This window comes from Pituophis catenifer, unplaced genomic scaffold (genome assembly GCF_029215685.1).
Source record: "Pituophis catenifer annectens isolate HBS135680 unplaced genomic scaffold, rPitCat1.0.hap2 SCAF_20, whole genome shotgun sequence".
In the NCBI taxonomy this organism is placed as follows: Eukaryota; Metazoa; Chordata; class Lepidosauria; order Squamata; family Colubridae; genus Pituophis; species Pituophis catenifer.
The window spans coordinates 1,057,168-1,075,953 of record NW_027256900.1 but is presented as its reverse complement, the minus strand read 5'-3'; the positions used below and the strand labels follow the sequence as shown (position 1 = coordinate 1,075,953).

General features: G+C 46.6%; 1 protein-coding gene and 1 long non-coding RNA gene across 2 annotated transcripts; one reads left to right on the top strand and one right to left on the bottom strand.

Annotated features, from left to right (window-relative positions):
• The first annotated feature begins 5,510 nt into the window (after window positions 1-5,510).
• LOC139326247 (uncharacterized) lies at window positions 5,511-8,539 on the top strand. The gene is made up of 3 exons (XR_011601139.1): window positions 5,511-5,587; window positions 7,099-7,191; window positions 8,107-8,539. It is a non-coding gene; the product is annotated as an uncharacterized lncRNA (long non-coding RNA).
• A 69-nt stretch (window positions 8,540-8,608) lies between these two features.
• Window positions 8,609-18,672, bottom strand: LOC139326243 (F-box only protein 6-like). The gene is made up of 6 exons (XM_070956400.1): window positions 18,547-18,672; window positions 17,208-17,466; window positions 16,455-16,581; window positions 13,579-13,674; window positions 11,295-11,430; window positions 8,609-9,362 (listed from the first exon to the last, which is right to left on the bottom strand). Exons 2-6 carry the CDS (start codon window positions 17,464-17,466, stop codon window positions 9,216-9,218), a joined length of 765 nt encoding a protein of 254 aa, XP_070812501.1. The 5' UTR covers window positions 18,547-18,672; the 3' UTR covers window positions 8,609-9,215.
• Window positions 18,673-18,786: the final 114 nt, after the last annotated feature.

Here is an 18,786-nt window from a genome sequence, read left to right as displayed (position 1 = left end):
ATTCAAGCTGGCAATAGTAGCATCTCTCTATATATATATTTAAAAATGGAATAAAAAGGAATCTAGCAATTACAAGCCAGTTAGACTAATAGATATTGTGGCTGAAATATATTGCTTGTTCCTCTTAAGTAAATTTGAGATTGGGTGGAACAAAAGTGAATTCCTTGCAGAAGAACAAAAAGGTTTAAGTAAAGTAAAAAGTTTCATAAAGTTGTATAGTAATCAATCCATTAATAATCTAATATTGTCAACAGATTAGTTTTGAAGTATCTAATTACACAATAGGTCAGTCGGGTAAACCACAGTTTTCTAGCTTTTATAGATGTTAGTGCAGCATTTGACACAAAGAGCAGATCAATATTATGGAGGAAATTGATTGCCCGGAAAATGTAACTAGCCTGTTGGCCCTGATCCAAGCCCTTGTTTGAGAGGGAGGTTGGGGCTCAATGGAGCCACGAGAAAAAGGATCGATACTTACCAAGGGGTAACGCAGAAGAATGAATATTTGAACCCTTGTTTTTCAGTCTGGATATTAATGACTTACCAGGACTAAGGAAGGATTCTCATGTATATGGCTAAAGTGCTAAAATATTTACTTATTTAGCATATGGCAAAGGTATAATTAGCTAGGAGTCTACAATGTTAGTACATAGTATTTGTTTCGCTGCCAAAGAGTGCGAGTCCCTTCAGTTTGTGCCCATGAGCTTCTCCAGGGTTCACCACAGGGGATAAATCAGCTCCACACCAGAAAGCCGAGAGGTGTCCTGTGGCATCATCTGGACCTTCTCTCGCCACCGATGGTGCCTCACAGTTGGGTGTCACATCCAAGCAAGTCCAGCATTGTTAGGGGCCTGACATCTGTACCAAACATGCCACATTTCCCACCAAAGCGGTACCTATTTACCTACTAGTGTTGTCACATGCTTTTCAACTGCTACCGTGTTTCCCCAAAAATAGAACATGTCCTGAAAATAAAGCTAAGCCTGATTTTTGGGGTGGCATAAATATATACCCTCCCCCCAAAATAAGCCCTGGTGATGGGGAGGGCATGGCCAGCACAGGAGACAGCCCTTCCCTTCCCCGGTCACCTCAGGGCTTCTCGGCCCCTTAATCGGATCAGCTGAGCAGCTCAGGCCGTCATTCACAGCTGATTCTCGGGTGCTGCTCAGGCCGCTGCCTCCAGCAAGCGCGGCCCCTTTTGCAGCCAATTGCAGCTGGAAAAGAAGCCAGAGGCCAAGCGATGCATCCTTTATGCCTCACACCCTCCTTACCTAATAGTGAGAGTTACAGCAGGCAGTTCTGTTCATGGAACAGCTGCCTCATGGGTGCCGTTCCGGCCGGCAGCTCCAGCAAGCACGGCTGTTTTTGCCATGGATTGGGACCACTTCTGCAGCAGGAGGCCAAGCGATGCGCCCCATGTGCCTCGCGCCGGCCTTCCAAAGGGTACTGTAGCAGCAGCTATCCACAATTTTTTAACCCTTATTTCGTCCCGACCGTACTGGGTAGGTGGGCAGAAGCTGAGACAAGTGATGGGAGCTCACCCCGCCATGCAGTGGTAGAACTCAAACTGCTGGAACAGATCCAGTGTCTTCAAGCCACTGAGGCTCCTACTTGCTAAATACACGTTGGTTTAAACTGATAGTAGAGGACAATTATCCTGTGGGTTAGATTGCGTAGACCAGGGGTCGGCAACCCACGGCTCCGGAGCTACAAGTGGCTCTTTGGGCCCTTTGCCCTGGCTCCCTGTCCCATCACTGGTTGGCCCCGTCCCTCATTTCTTTTTTGGACTCCAGCCCGAAGCGGAAAGAAGCAAAGGCTGCCTTATGCGCAAATTTGGCAGCTTCGCTCCTGCACTCTCCTCCCCTCCTCCTCCTCTTGTGGCCCCCTGGCTGGCTGTGGCTGAGCTGGGAGCATGCGCAGGCACAGGGAGACCCTCCTCTCCTCAAGCAAGCGCCAAAGCTCAGGAAAGGTGGGCATGGGGAGGGCAGCAGCTCGCTTAAGGAGGGCCTCCCCATGCGTGCGCATGCTCCCAGCTCAGCCACAGCTGGCCAGGGGGGTCACAAGAGGAGGAGGGGGAGGAGGGTCGCCAGAGAGTGCAGGAGCGAAGCTGCCCTGGACCTGCTTTCGTCCCACATTTGCACCTAAGGCAGCCTTCGCTTCCTGCCACTTCGGGATGGAGTCCAAAAAATGAAATAAGAGGGGCGGGGCCAACCAGGGATGGGAGAGGAAGGAAAACGCCTCACTTTGAAATGGCAACACAAATCCCCAAGGTAATTCCTATCTATGTCGGACAAGAGAGAGAGGAACACATTGCTTTGGCAATTCCCATGACTTCCTAATACGCAACTATGACACATCCACCTGAACTTTTCAATGGCCTCAACAGAGTTCAAGTTCCTCCCTCAGGAAAGACGCTCCCTCCGCGCACGGCCAAAGAGCTGCCAGGGGTGGGCGATGACATGGCCAGGCGATGACTGGAGCATTAGTGCAGGAGAGAAGCCATGTCCTGTTAAGACCCTCCTTAAGCGAGCGGCCGCCCACCCCACACACCCCTTTGCTGTCCTTTGCTCCCGGCCAGGGATTCATGAGAGGAGAGGGGAAGGAGGAGGGCGGTCGCCCGAAGGGAGGGCGGGAGACACACACACACACACACACACACAGAAAGACATAGAGAGACACACATACAGAGTGATACATAGAGAGCAGGTGTAAGGATTGCCTCTCCTTCCAACTTAAGAAAGTAAAGACTCTTGAAACATGATAGTTCAAACACAAGTGTGAAGATGTTTTCTTTACTAGTTTCCCTGAGAACCTGAGCAACCATGCATTCACACCATTATCCTTTAAAGTCTCGTCTGTCCAAAGGAGAATGTTCCAGAAGTCTTGTGGTCTCTTCAGGTGCAACTTGGGAAACCTCAGCCGTGCTGCCATGTTCTTTCTAGAGAGAAGTTTCCTCCTGGCAACCCTTCCAAACAAACCAAACTTCTTCAGTCTTTTTCTGATTCTGCTGTCAGGAACTGGAACATTTACCAGGCTCACTGAGGCCTGTAGAGTCTCAGGTGGAACTCTTGGTCTTTTTTTGCCATGTCTCTGAGCATTGCACGGTCTGACCTTGGGTGAACTTGCTGGGATGGTCCCTCCTGGGAAGATTGGCAGCTGCCTTGAATGTTTTCCCCTTCTGAACAATCTTCTTTGCTATAGAATGATGGACTTTAAATTGTTTGGAAATGGCCTTGTAACCCTTCCCAGATTGATAGGCAGCAACAATGGCTTCTCTCAGATCACTGGTGGAGTCTTTGCCCTTTGGCATTCTGTTAACACAGACCTCAATGCTGGAGACCAGAAAACTCCTGAAACTTTGGCTTTTATAGAGGCCGTCACACTTGTGATGATCGATTAATCCAGGTCCCTTGATCAGCAGCACCAGGCTGCCTCTCAGCCTCTTCACACCCATGGAAGCAGTCAGGGTGTCCTTAGCCTTTCACACCTGGCTCCTCCATTTCGGCTCTCTTTCTGTAAAATAAAGGAGGACAGGGTGTTATATCTCCTGTGTTGCTATTCGCCTGAGGTTGCATTGACCTCCTTTTAAGAACTGCTGAAGACCAGATGCTTTTTACTGTGTCCTGATACATGAAACCACAGAACTCACAGAGGGTCTCCTTCCTTTTCCACAGGGCTGAATTTCTTAGTGTACAATTAAACCTCTGGAACCTGACAGAGTCCCCAAGTTCTCTGGGTTAGAAGATGCAGAATTTCAAATAAAGCTCTCTAGGATTATGCATCTGACAAATTATATTAGGAGCTCTGGTCTCCCTATCTCTTGTGTAACTAGAGAAGAAGCCCAAAAATAATCAAAGTGGTATATAAATAAATAAACAAATATTGCTTCACCAAGAATCTGGAAGATTGAATGTCAACTGCATAAGAAAGAGAGAGATGAGAGTCTTGGACTGCACATTAGACAAACAACCTATTGGGAAACTTGTGTTAAAGCAAAATATTTGCTGTTCAGTCAGAATTAAAGATATTCCCTAGTTTGATATTTATTCTGCACATAATCTATCCATTTTTTCCACTCCCATACATAAGTCTCTTGAGTCCGATCTTTTAGATATGCTGAAATCTTCGCCATCTCTGCAAAACTGGCCATCTTCAAAGTCCATTCTTCAATAGTGGGCATAGCTTCATTTTTCCAATATTGACCTATCAATAATCTCGCTGCTATTACCATATGCAATATCAGCTTTGTTTCACTCAATGTAAAACCCTTAACTATATCCAATAAAAACAATTGTGGAGAAAACTGGATTTTTTTCTTCAAAACATTTTGCATAACCCACCAAATTTTTATCCAAAAAGCCTTCACTTTCTTACAAGTCCACCACATATGGTAATATGTGACATCTAAGCAATCACATCTCCAGCATTTTGGTTGAACATTAGAATACATACACGATAATTTCTTAGGATCTAAGTGCCACCTATAAAACATTTTATAAACATTTTCCCTCAAATTCTGCGACTGTGTAAATTTAACATTCTGGACCCATATTTTTTCCCATGTTTCCAACATCACTGGTTCTGCAAAGTTTTGTGCCCACTTTATCATATCATATCAGATAGCTTTTAGCTGAATGAATGTATCATGTAGGTATAGAATAATTGAATTTTATGAAGATTTGAATAATATACAGGGGGTGGAGGGGTTCAAGTTTTATAAAATGTGATTTTGATTTGGAATATATGTTGAGGAAGTCAGGGGGGGAGGGGAGCATTAGGGAGGGTCAGGGAGGGTTGGGGGGGAAACTGGGGAGAAAATGTATTTGTAAAACTTTTTAAATTAAAAAAAAAAGAATTAAAGATATAATACGGCCCTTTATTGGAACGAAATACTCACTTGACACCTGCACATCTGGATCTGATTGTCCCAAAGGTGCTTTTTTCAAGAGGCAACTGGACTTTCTGGTTTTTCTTTAAATACATTTTGCTTCTCATTCAGAGGTTAAGAAGCTTCTCCACTTTGCAGGGACCAAAATATACAGGTAGTCCCTCAACTTACGACCAGAATTGAGCCCCAAATTTCAGTTGTTAAGTGAAACATTCGTTAAGTGAGTTTTGCCCCATTTTACGACCTTTCATGCCACTGTTGTTAAGTGAGTCACCACCATTGATAAGTGAGTCACCCGGTTGTTCGGTGAATCGGGCTTCCCCCTTGATTTTGTCAGGTCGCAAAAGTTGATCACATGACCCCGGAACACGACAACCGTCATAAACACGAGTCAGTTGCCAAACCTCTGAATTCTGATCACATGACCCATGGGGTCATCAAAGGTCGTCACTTTGAAAACCGGTCGTAAGTCACATGTTTCAGTGCCGTTGCCACTTTTGAACAGTCGCTGAAGGAATTGTTGTAAGTTGAGGACTATTGTATTTAAGCACAGGTTGTAACTCTGGATCGGGCTTCTTTTATTTAAAACTGTATCTCTCTCTTTCTCCACCTCGTTTTGTTGCAGGCTGTACTTTCACCATCCTGGTGCACACCCGTGAAGCTGCCACGCGCAACATGGAGAAAATTCAAGTGATCAAGGTAAGGAATCTGTTGTGGCCCTTATGCGGCCTGTGCAGCTAATAGCTGATTCCGACAGCGAGGAGGCTGGTGTGCTGTGCCAGCAGCCTGTGCAGCTGGCACTCGAGTCGGACAATGAGGAGGCTGGAGAAGATGTGGTGCCAGAGGCGGGGATTCAGCCAGGGCCTTCAGAACCTCCAGTAGCTCCCTTAAATGAAGAGGACGAAGAGGAGGAGCCTCTTCTCGATGCACGGGCGTGCAGAGCTGCCAAAAAGCAGGATTGGCTCCTTAGGACGAGGTCTCAAGAGTAAGGCTTGGGGCTAATTGGCCACACCCTTAAGTCTATTTAAGGAGGAATGCCGACTGAAACAATTTGCAGGAAGCTGATAAGCAAGACAAGACACCAAGGTATGTGAACGAAGTTGTTCCCTGCAAATTGCTTCAGTCGACGTTCCTCCTTAAACAGGCTAAGGGAGTGGCCAATTGCAGGGAACAACTTAAGTTCACATACCTTTGTGTCTTGTCTTGCTTATCTTATCAGCTTCCTGCAAATTGCTTCTGGGCATTCTGCCAACCATAGTAAGCTTTCAGTTGTTATTCTTTGAATTCTTGGTGGCTGGTAATGCAATTAATAAACAGCGGTTGTTGTAAAAGACTGGTTTATTTAGTAAACTAAGGTTTGAACGGACTTTGTGTGTACTGCCCCAGAACCTCACGCTGTGTTTGTGTTGGTTCCACTCATCAATAAACAAAATCTTTCTTTCCAATCATCCTCCATTTTATGCCCGGCTTGGAACTAGACCTGGATTTTTCTTCCAACGATGGCTTTTTCTAAGCCTGGCTCTGCTTACTCAGGGGTTACTATAGGTCTGCAACTGCAGCTGAGCGGCAAGTCCTATGGATTTTAGTCAGATCTGCCAGCAGGGGGCGCTAGACCTGTGCACTCCAAATTCAAATGATGTGTTCTGATCCAGCTCCCCAAATACGACAAACCCTCTAAAGTTAACTCAAAAGATTATTAGGAGCGCCGGCAGCCCCGGCAAAAAGTTTCTCTCTCACCGCAGGCTAACAAGTCTGTCCGGCAGGGAGATGAATAGTTGTCTGCCACATCTATTCATCTCCGAGCTAGGGTGGGGCTTCGCTAGCAGTGGTGGCTCTTTCGTCCCAAGGACCGGCCCATAGATTTTCACTGCTCTCCTCTCTTCTGTCTTCCGTGCATTCACGCGTCAGGCACTGGACCCAGCTGTTCCTCCTCCTCCTCATCAGCCACCTCCAGACCTAGGAGCTGTTGATTTTCCATCTGAGGGCTGTTGGATGGCCCAGGCTCTGTCTCTGTCTCTCTTTCTCTGACAGCTCCATTCCCTCTTCTCCCTCGGAGCTCTCAGGTAGCCTTGATGGTGATCCTGACTCCCACAACTCCTCCTCCTCCTCTGATTTGGCTGCTGGAGGGGCCGGTGGTTGGTAGGCCACAACATTATGGGCACATGGGCAATAGTTTGCATGAAGACGCTGTTATGTTTCCCATCCTGTAGGACTTCCCCTGGATTCTGGCCGACGAGCAGGACGTCCACATGCACGACCCACGGCTGATCCCCCTGAAGACCATGACCTCGGATCTCTTAAAGGTGAGAGATCCACTTACTGCGCTCAGCCAGCTTGGACGAGGACAAGCTGACGATTGGATCCAACCAAGAAAAATCTGTTGGAATTTCCTTCTTTTATACCCCAAAGGGGCTCCTGATTGGGTCTCTGAGGCCACGTGATCCTAATCCTGGGGGGGGGGGGGCGGGGGGGAAGTCCTGACCTATGGGCCTGCAGTTCTTCCTTTGACCACTAGAGGGTGCTTGGATTTTACAGCCTTTATTTAATTTATATTCTGCCCATCTTGGAAGTTACGGGCCGTCCGTTCTGTTGCTGTTTGAAAGTTTGAAGAACCCCCAAGTCCAGAAAGTGGCAGCTCCTTTCCGTACTGACCTCCCCCCCCCTCTATCCCAGGGGTGAAATGTTCCCGGTTCGGACCAGATCACCCGATCTGGTAGCGATGGGGGCGGGTGGTTCGGAGAACCAGTAGCAAAAATCCTTGTGCCCCCCCCCACCATGCCCAGCTGAATCGCACAATCATCAGAGGCTGTTTTTTTTTTTTTTTTTACTTTTAAAAATATTTTTTCTACAACCTCTTCGTCTGAAAAAATGCTTTCAAAAGTAAAAAAAAAAAAGCCTCTGATGATCGCACGGCTCAGCCTCTTTGGCTGAAGAGGTTGTAGAAAAAATGCTTTTAAAAGTAAAAAAAAAAAAAAAAAAAAAGTTGGCCACGCCCACCGTCACATTAACTCCCCCCACCAAGCCACGCCCACGGAACCAGTAGTAACAAATTTCACCCCTGCTCTATCCCCCTTAGCGCTTGGGGTGTTTTACAGGGCTGCCGAGGAGAAGCGTCTCAAATCTGTCCTCGGCGCCCCAAATCCTGCCTCTCTGCCAAGCGCCCCCGAATTGAGCGCCTGATAAATGCAAGATTTCCGGTTTGAACTCTGTCCTTTCAGATGCAGCTGTACGTCGAGGAGCGAACGCAGAAAGGTACTTGAACCCGGCCCTTCCCAACCATTTTGGAAGCTGCAACCCAGGTGACGCATGACCAAGCTGCACCCTGTCTCCAGCGACCACATCAGTGCTCGAACGGTTGACGTGTGTCTGAGTTCCTTCCTGGCTACTGGGTGATTGTGTTTTTAAAAGTGCTCTTAAATCCCAGGTGATTCTCACTTTCTTCAGCCGACTCAGAGTCGGGTACTTTTCAAGTTGCTAGACCTGAGGGAGGACGGGGCATTGCGGAACTGTGCCTCGAAAGTGCTAATGTTTTGTTTGCTGTGAAAACACTCGTCTGTCTTGTTTTAAGTCAATGTCTATCGCTGTGTGTCCAAGGTGCTAATGTCGAACAATATGATGACTAATTCACTGTAAATAAACTTGTAAATGTTGCCTCTCTGAACACCACATCAACTTCGGCCCCACTGCTAAACCCAGAAGAGGGATTTAGAGCGACACAGATTTGATTTAAATCGGTTTTTATGAAATGCCACGATTATACAACTTTTCCAGACGTCGCGAAGTTGCGGAAGAAGCAAAGGAGAAATACCTGTTAATCCATAAATATCTAGAGATTTGTTTTTCTCAGCGAAAGAGAAGTAGCCAGGTGGATGCATAGGACACTTTGGGGTGACTTCCCTTCCAGTAGTCAGTAACCTGTGGCTCTGGAGCCGCATGTGGCTCTTTCACCTCTCTGCTGCAGCTCCCTATCACTCAAAATATGCGTCACAACCGCCAATGTGCGACACCTGCCTGCATGCGATTTATTGAGCTTTTCGATTCCCGGTAGGCCAACCATGGATTAAATCCAAGAAAAGAAAAGTTTCAGAGGAAAACAGAAGGTTTAATTCAACTACATAGGCTAGTTTTGTGGCCGCTCAAGAAATCGTCAGGCACGGGAAGGGTTTTTGTGGCTCCCGGTATTTTCTTTTCTGTGGGAAATGGGTCCAAATGGCTCTTTGGATTGTTTAAGGTTGCAAACCTCTGGGTTAGACTGACCTTCCCCAGGGCCACTTACTGGGCACAATGGGAGTTGTAGTCCTATCCAAACCGAAGCAGCCCTTCTCCGTCAATCTGCCACTTGGGGGCCCAGGGTGAGGCTGCTGTTCGCCACTCGGACACCGTACCAGCCTTCCCAGTATTGCGTATCTTGGCCTCCGTGGCTAAATAAGACGTGGCGGACACCGGCGGGGTAGTTGTGAAACGTGTGCGACACCTGAGGAGAAAAAAGGCGAGGGGCAAGTTAAAATCGGCATTTTTGTCCGTCACCAGATCCGATTCTAGAATTACAGAAAGGATTTTAAAAACCCGGCAGCTCCAAATCCAGCAGGTTCTAAAAATGCTATGGTGTTGAGTGCGTTACACACAGCGTCCTTCTCAGCGGGACATTTATTATACTTCCGAAGTAAGATCAGTATTTTGGCTTGTGACATGGCCAGCGTGTAAGTTTAGCGATAAAGAGCCTTGGTGGCGCAGTGGACTAAGTGCTGTTAAAGTAGCACTTAGTTGCCAGCTGCCCGCAATTACTGCGAGTTCGAATCTCACCAGGCTCAAGGTTGACTCAGCCTTCCATCCTTCCGAGGTAGGTAAAATGAGGAGCCGGATTGTGGGGACAATAAGCTGACTTTGTATTAAAAAAAAGAACACCGCTTAGAGGGGCCCAAAAGCCCTACTAAGCAGGTATATACAAAAGTATGAAGGCTATTGCTTAACGCATTGTAAGCTGCCCTGAGTCTCCGGAGAAGGGCGGCATATAAATCGAACAAACAAACAAACAAATAAACAATAAAATAAAATAAAATAAAATAATAAAAAAAAATAAAAAAATAAAACAAAATAAACAATAAAATAAAACAAAATAAACAATAAAATAAAATAAAATAAATAAAATAAAATAATAAAATAAAATAAATAAAATAAATAAATAAAATAAAATAATAAAATAAAAAAAATAAAAATAAAATAAATAAATAAAATAAAATAATACAATAAAAAAATAAAAAAAATAAAATAATATAATAAAATAAAAAAAATAAAATATAAAATAAAATAAAATAAAAAAATAAAAAAAAATAAAATAATATAATAAAATAATAAAATAAATAAAATAAAATAAAATAAAATATAAAATAAAATAAAATAAAATAATAAAATAAAAAAATAAAATAAAATAAAATAATTAAAATTAAAATTGTGGGGTCCTGGGTGCTCCCTTGAGCTTGGTTGTTTTCTCGGAGACGTTTCACGACCCAACTGGGTAACGGCATCAAAGCTAGAAGGGATAATACACAGAGAGCAAACCTTCCTCCTAGCACTGATGATGTTGCCTAGTTGGGTTATGAAACACCTGTAGGAAAACAACCAAGCTCAGAGAGCACCAAGGATCCCACAGTTCTCTTCCTCTCCACAAATGCCACTCCTTCTAACACTGATGGTGTCGCCTAGTTGGGTCACGAAACGTCTGCCAGAAAACCACCAAGCTCAGAGAGCACCAAGGAACCCGTAGTCCCATGATGGCGAACCTATGGCACACGTGCCACAGGTGGCACACGGAGTCATATTTGTGGGCACGCGAGCTTTGCCCTAACTTAGCTCTAGTATGCATGCGTGCGCTGGCCAGCTGTTTTATGGGCCTTCTGAGCCTCCCCGGAAGTCGGGAAATGGGCCGTTTCCGGCCTCCAGAGGCCCTCCGGGTGGGGAAGTTTTTGCCCTCCCCAGGCTCCAAGAAAGGTTCTGGAGCCTGGGGAGAGTGAAAAACGGGCCTACCAGGCCCATTGTGCCATCACGTGCCAAAAGTGGGGGGAGTGAGGGGGGATTAAATGCGCATGCACGGGGTGTGGGGCACATTGAATTATGGGCACACGCGTATGCGTGACCCCCGCCCCCGCTCTCCCCCCACTTTTGGCACACAACGGCAAAAAGGTTAGTCATCACTGCCATAGTCCTTTTCCTCATCTCCCTCCTCCACCCCAATCTCCTCCTCTCTGCAAACCCCGCTCCCTTCTAGCACCGATGACGTCACCTAATTGGGTCACGAAACGTCTGACAGAAAACCGCCAAGCTCAGAGACCATCAGGCACCCCTCATTTCAACCCAGAGCTGCGGGGGGGGGGGCAGAACCAGGCCGCGATCCAACCCATTCCTCTACCTCGCGCCATTCTGCATCGCTCCACTGTTCGATCACAACCGGTTCGGGCTGAAACTCCTGGAGAACGATGTAGTCTTTGGACAGGAGTCTCACGCAGAGCTGGTACTTGCAGCCGCAGTCAAAACGCGCAGCGTACCTGGGGGGGGAGGAGGGGGTCGAAGGAGAGAACATCAGCTCTTTAAAAAAAGAGGTCGATAAAAACGCAGGGGGTCCCCGACTTGCGACCTTGACTGAGTCCAAAGTTCCCATCGCGAAGCGAGACAATTTTTTCAGCCTGATTATTCTGGCCGGCGGGATCCAGGAGGAAGGTCTTCTCTGCCTTCTGGAACACCTAGCCCCCCCCCCTCCAATATGAGGTTGCCCCCCCCCAACCCTATCCTTTCATAAGGATCTCAAGACGTGGCTCGGCCAGTTGGCCCGGGGGGGTGGGGTCAGCGCAATGAAGTTGATTAATAACAGATCCCCGCCTCTGTCCCCTCCGCCCTTCCCATGTGCCTTTAATTTTAAGGTTTGATTTTAATATTTTATATTTTAGCTTAGATCAGGGGTGAAATGCTCCCGGTTCGGACCGGATCGCCCAATCTGGTAGCGATGGCGGCGGGTGGTTCGGAGAACCGGGAGCAAAAATCCCTGCGCTCCCCCCCCCACAATTCCCAGCTGAGCCGCGCAATCATCAGAGGCTGTTTTTTTTTTTACTTTTAAAAACATTTTTTCTACAACCTCTTCGGCCGAAGAGATTGTAGGGAAAAAAAAATGCCTTTAAAAGCCTCTGACGATCCCAGCCGGGTTGCCTGATCGTCAGAGGCTTTTAAAAGCATTTTTTTTCTGCAACCTCTTGAGGTTGTAGAAAAAAATGCTTTTAAAAGTAAAAAGTAAAAAAAAAAAAAAAAGTTGGCCACGCCCACCCAGTCACATTAACCCCCCCCTCACCAAGTCACGCCCACAGAACCAGTAGTAACAAATTTTAGATTTCACCCTTGGCTTAGATGTAACTGTAAAATTCCCAGTTACCCTACGATAAAATGGGCGGCCAGTAAATTTTATCGATAAATAAATACAGGGGTTTGGCCCCCTTTGATGACCCCTCTGGCCACCATTGTTAAGTTAATCACACCGTTGTTAAGTGAATCCATTGACTTTGCTTCTCGGAAGGTCGCAAAAAGGGGATCGCGTCACCCCGGATTCGCTTAACAACCATGTTACTAGTTTAACAACTGCAGGGATTCCCTTAACAAATGTGGCAAAGAAAGTCGTAAAATGGGACAAAACTCGCTTAGCAGCTGTCTCACTTAGCAACCTAAATTCTGGGCTCAATTGTCCTAAGTCGTAAGTCGAGAACTACTGGTATTTTTGTCCTCAACTTACGACCACAATCGAGCCCAACATTTTCTGTTGCTAAGTAAGACAACTGGTAAGTGCGTTTTGGCCCCACTTTACGCCTTTCCTTGCCACAGTCGTTAAGCAAATCCCGGCAGTTGTTAAGTCAGTCACACGGTTGTTAAGTGAATCCAGCTTTCCCCATGGACTTTTCCTTTTCAGAAGGTCGCAAAAGCGGATTGCGTGATTCCGGGACAATGCGACTGTCGTAAATATGAGCCAGTTGCCCAGTGTTTGAATTTTGATCATGGGACTGCTGGGATGGTCGTAAGTGTGAAAAACGATCGTAAGTTGCTTTTTTCAGTGCCGTGGTAACATTGAATGGTCACTAAATGAATGGTTGTAAGTCGAGAACTTACATATATAGTCTTTCTGTGTGAAAACAAGGAGAACAAGAGAGGCATGATACAGGTAGTCCTTGAGTTACAACCATTATTCGTTTAGTGACCGTTCAAAGTAACCACTGCACTGAGAAAAGCAACTCACGACCGTTTTTCACACTTACGACCGTCCCTGCGGTCACGTGATCAAAATCCAGATGCTTGGCAAGAGCCTCATACTTATGACGGTCACAGAGTCCTGGGGGGGTCATGTGATCCCCTTTTACGACCTTCTGACAAGCCAAGTCCACAGGGAAGCCAGATTCGGGTTACTAACGTATCAACTGCAGTGATTCACTTAATGACGGTAGCAGGAAAGGTTGTAAAATGGGGCAAAACTCACTTAGCAAGTGTCTCGCTTAACAACAGAAATTTTGGGCTCCATCGTGGTCGTAAGACGAGAACTACCTGTATTGCGCCTCCTGCTTTGACGGAGCCGTTTGTTTGGCGCTGTCGAACACCGCCTCAGCGCTTGTGCCTCCCGCGTCCATCCGTCCACCCGTCCGCCTCTCCTCCCTGCCACTCACCAGTCGCTCACCACGATATCAGGCCGGGCTTCGTCCATCAACCGGTCCCCGTAGCCGTGATCCCGTAAGGTGATCAGCTGCCTCTTCATGCATGAGCTGGCAAGGAAGGGAAAGCCACCGATTGTTACAAGCCTCCATCCTCATCCTCTTTTAACGACCCCATAATCCCTTGCCGGGTGGAGTCTGGGCATCTGAATGGAGCTGAGTGTTTTACTGGCCGGATGCCCTTCCTGTCCCCAATGAGGAGTTTTGTTTAGCAGATATATTCTCATTGTGCCGAGAGAGAGAAATATCTGCCTCTACCTAGGATCAAACTCACAGCCTCCTGACTGGCGATACAGGCGAGAGCTCCCCCTCTAGGCCACCGCGCCACTCTTTGTTACAAGCCTCCATGTGGAGCGCAAACCACGAATTGTTGTTAAATGGCTTCTGAAGTAATTTTGAGTAGGGGAGGGATATTACTCGTAAGTCCCTTCCTGGGAAAATCTGCACTGTTTTGAACAGCGACGGCTGAAAGGGGGCAATTGATTAATAACAGACCCCCCTCCTCCCTCCTACTCCCTCCCTCATCTTTTAGCTATTGTATTTCTATTTTTATACAGGTAGTCCTTGACTTACGACAGTTCAGTTAGCAACTGTTCGAAGCTACAACACTGAAAAAAGGGACTTCTAACCATTTTATAATGAATGGGAAAAGTACAACCTGCAACAAACGAGGTAGAAAAAGAGAGAGAGACAGATTTTAAATAAAAGAGGCAGGATCCAAAGTTACAACCTGTGATTAAATTCAGGTAGTCCTCAATTCATTTAGTGACCGTTCGAAGTTACAACAACACTGAAGAAGTGACTTACAACCATTTTTCACACTTACGACAGCCAGGTGATTTACATTCAGATGCTGAGCAACTGGTTCGTATTTATGACGGTTTGCAGTGTCCCGGGATCCCCTTTTGCGACCTGACCAGCAAAGCCAACGGGGAAACTGGATTCACTTAACAACTGTGTTACTAATTTAACAGCTGCAGTGATTCACTTAACAAATATGGCAAGTCATAAAACAGGACAAAACTCGCTTTACAACTATCTCAGCAACATAAATTCTGGGCTCAATTGTCCTAAGTCGTAAGTCGAGAACTACTGGTATTTTTGTACAGGCAGTCCTCGACTGATGACCACAATTGAGCCCAACATTTTTGTTGCTAAGTGAGACAGCTGTTAAGTGCGTTTTGCCCCATTTTACGACCTTCCTTGCCACAATCGTTAAGCGAATCCCTGCAATTGTTAAGTTAGTCACACGGTTGTTAAGTGAATCCGGCTTTCCCCATGGACTTTGCTTGTCAGAAGGTCGCAAAAGGGGATCGCGTGGCCCCGGGACGCTGCGGCCGTCATAAATATGAGTCAGTTGCTAAGCATCTGAACTTTGATCACGTGACCCTGGGGACGCTGCAGCTGTTGTAAGATTGAAAAGCAGTCATCAGTCATGTTTTTCAATGTCGTTGCAATTTCAAATGGTCAGTAAACAAAATGTTGTAAACCGAGGACTACCTGTAGTATTTTTACATGGTTTTGTTTTGTTAATGGCGTAAACTGCCTAGAGTCTCCCTGTGGTAAGATGGGCAGCCAATAAATAATAAAAAAATAAATAAAATAAAAATAAAATAAATAAATAAAATAATAAATAAATAAATAAATATAATATAAAATATGTTATATATATGTGTATATATATAACATATTTTATGTTATATATATTTATTTAGTTTAGTTGAAGTTTGGTTGAAATTGCTTGAGCTGTTCCAGAGTTATCCTGGAACAAATATACATACATACATCCTTTTAATATATCTATATAAAAGGATGTATGTATGTACATTTGTTCCAGGATAACTCTGGAATGGCTCAAGCAATTTCAACCAAACTTCGTACACAGATGACTACTCTCTGGAAACAAATACTGTGGGGGTAAGACACCCCTGGTCTGTCTGTGTGTGTGTGTGTGTGTGTGTGTGTGTGTGTGTGTGTGTGTGTGTGTGTAACTGGAATGCCTGGACTGTTGAGGAGAGTGAGAGCAGCGTCCTAGAGTGGCAATTGTTGAGATGTCAGTTCCTTCACAGCTTCCTCTGGAAAACCAGTTATGATGTTCGCCCTCCAGTGGACAAATGGTGAAACGCTTGATGGATTTGGGACAAAGTGCCAGGATCGTAGACAGGACCGGAAAGAGGAGTGTATGGGAGGGGGAAGGGAGAGGGCATGGATGATGAGCATGGGAGTAGGGGAGTAGAGGAAAGAAAGGCCCCTCCCAATGGCTCCCAATACTGTGGGGGTGAGACACCCCTAACATCCTTTGTTTTGTGTGTGTGTGTGTGTCTGTGTGTTTATGTTCCAGCATAACTCTGGAATGCCGGGGCCATTAAGGAGAGCAAGTGCTAATGGGGAAGTGCCTGATGTTTCCTTCTCTTAGCAGAAGGCGCCCCCTGGTGGATTTGGGGCAAAGTGCCAGGATTGTAGAAAGGGCGAGAAAGAGGAGCGCATGGGAGGGTGGAGAGGGCAGGGATGATGGGCATGGGAGTAGGGGGAAGAAATGTCCCTCCCAATGGCTCCCTGTCAGACAAACGATTCAATGTCTATAAATACCTGGGCAACGCCGAGTTATCGGCTAGTATAAAATAAAATAAAATAATAAAAAATAATAAAAAAAATACTTTAGATGCTGGGGGATTTGAAGTTTCCAAGCTGCCCGTGGGAAAAACTCAGTTGGAAATTCCTACCATCGAAGGAGCCCGTTTAACAACCGTCAATCCGCGTGTTAGAAACCCCGCAAGGAATCCCCTCTGCTGGTCAAAGCCCAGGGAGTCCCAGGCCATCACGCTACTCACTCGTAGGACGTCACGAAGTATTTCTGAATGTGCGGAAGAAGGAAATTTCTCCCATGATCTCCTGGAAGCTGCTCAATTTTCCAGCCGTTGCCTTCGTCAGATTCTTTCTCCCAGGCGTCAAAGCCTTCTGTGGCGGGAGAGAGAAGACACAAAGAAGAGGACGGCACTGTAGGTTGGATTTTCGGCACTTTGGAAATATTTCCAAGGTAAGGGGAAGAGACCACCAGGAAGGTATGCCCTAAAATAGGCTAATTTTTTTCCGGGAAGCAGAATTATGGAATTGGTTGCATTGGGTTATTTCAGGATTTTTTTTTTTAATTTGCTTAGCCATGTTTTTTTTTTTTTTTTTTTTTTTTTTTTTTTAATTTGATTTATATGCCGCCCTTCTCCGGAGACTCAGGGCGGCTTACAGTGCGTTAAGCAATAGCCTTCATACTTTTGTATATTTATACAAAGTCAGCTTATTGCCCCCACAAACTGGGTCCTCATTTAACCTACCTTAGAAAGGATGGAAGGCTGAGTCAACCTTGAGCCTTGGAGAGATTCGAACCAGCAGTAAATTGCAGGCAGCTGTGTTAATAACATGTTGGCAACTTTGTTTGGATCTCCTGGTGGTCTTCCATCCTGGCCTTGATTCGCTTTAATCTAGGATCAGACCAGAGCTGGTCAGGTGAGCTGCAGGGGAAACAACCTTCGAATGGTTCAAAACCGGACCCTCCCAAAATAGCCCAGCCCCCTTGACCCCTCCCCCACCTTCAGCACAGGGGTTTTTGATCAGGTTCCTCTTCAGGCTGCAGAGGAAATAGAAATCCCGCCAGTCCGGAATGGGACTGTCCAGCGGCTCTGGCCGGTAGCCCTCACGCTGGCACTTGAGCTTCCAGAGCGAAGGCAAGTCTACCAGCCCGCGCCAGAGGGAGCAGACCAGCCGGCAGCGAAGCACAAGGTCCCTGGCAGGCACTAGCACCAGTACCGCAATCAGGGCGTCCTCGGGGAGGGTGTCCATGCTCGCCATCTGTGAAGAGAAAAAAAGAGAAAAAAGGAGAGAAGAAAGAGTGAAAAAAAAAGAAAGAAAGGAGAGGAGAGAGAGGAGAAAGAAAGAAAGAGAGGACAGAGAGAAAGGAGAGAGAGAGAGAAAGAGGGGGAGAGATGAGAAAGAGAGAGAGGGGGGGAGGGAGGGAGAGAGAAATAAAGAGAAAGACAGAGGAGAGAGAGGAGAGAGAGAGGAAACGGGAGAGGAGAAAGAGAGAGAGAGAGGAGAAAGAAAAAAATGAAAGAATGAAAGAAAGAGAGGGGGAGGGGAGAGAGAGGAAACAGGGGAGACAGGAGAAAGAGAGAGAGAGGAAATGGGAGCGAGGAGAAAAAGAAAGAAAGAAAGAAAAAGAGAAAAAGAGAAAAAAGAAAGGGAGAGAGGGGGTGGAGAGAGAGGAAACAGAGGGGAGAGAGGAGGAAGAAAGAGAGAGAGAGAGAGAGATGGGGTGGCGAGAAACAGAGGGAAGATAGGAGAGAGAGAGAGAGAGAGGAAGGGAGAGAGGGAAAAGAAAGGAAGGACGAAAAAAGAAAGAAACAGAGGGGGAGGGGAGAGAGGAAACGGAAGAAGGAGAAAGAGAGAGAGAAAGAAAGAAAGAAAGAGAGAGAGAGGAAATGGGAGAGAGGAGAAAAAGAAAGAAAGAAAAAGAGAAAAAGAGAAAAAAGGGAGAGAGGGGGTGGAGAGAAAGGAAACAGAGGGGAGACAGGAGAAAGAAAGAAAGAAAGAAGAAAGAGAGAGAGGGGGTGGAGAGAAACAGAGGGAAGATAGGAGACAGAGAGAGAGAGAGGAAGGGAGAGAGGGAAAAGAAAGGAAGGACGAAAAAAGAAAGAAAGAGAGGGAGAGGGGAGAGAGAGGAAAAGGAAGAAGGAGAAAGAAAGAGAGAGAGAGAGAGAGAAAGAAAGAAAGAAAGAAAGAAAGAAAGAAAGAAAGAAAGAAAGAGAGAGAGAGTGAGTGGTGGTGGAGAGAGGAAACAGAGGGGAGAGAGGTAAGAGAGAGAGAGAGAGTCCTCTTAGAGCTGCTTTGACGTTTGCAGAAGTAGAACCTCCCCGGCCAGGGGTAGTCTACCTGAGCCGACGATTAAGGGAGAGGCGGGAGGGGAGGGGCAGCCCCGCAGGGGGCTCCAGCAGTCCTTCGGCGGAGCCTCCAGCTCCAGGCAGCGACATCTGGGAGACCCGGAGCAGTGGAGCATGCGCAGAGGGCTTCCGTGGATCCCCCCCCCGCCCCCTGCAGCCCCGGACCACACCTCCCCCTCCCTCGCCCGCCCCCCCTCGCCCCCTCCCGCCAGCCAGCCAGCCAGCCGGCCGG

Bases quoted from the DNA above. Each gene is read 5' to 3' on its own strand.
- LOC139326243 (XM_070956400.1), bottom strand. From the start codon at position 17,466: ATGGCGAGCATGGACACCCTCCCCGAGGACGCCCTGATTGCGGTACTG. The intron at 16,582-17,207 runs GTGGGGGAGGGG...CTCCCGCCACAG, and splicing joins CAAAAACCCCTGTGCTGAAG to AAGGCTTTGACGCCTGGGAG. The intron at 9,363-11,294 runs GTAGAGGAATGG...TTTTCTCCTCAG, and splicing joins GCGATGCAGAATGGCGCGAG to GTGTCGCACACGTTTCACAA.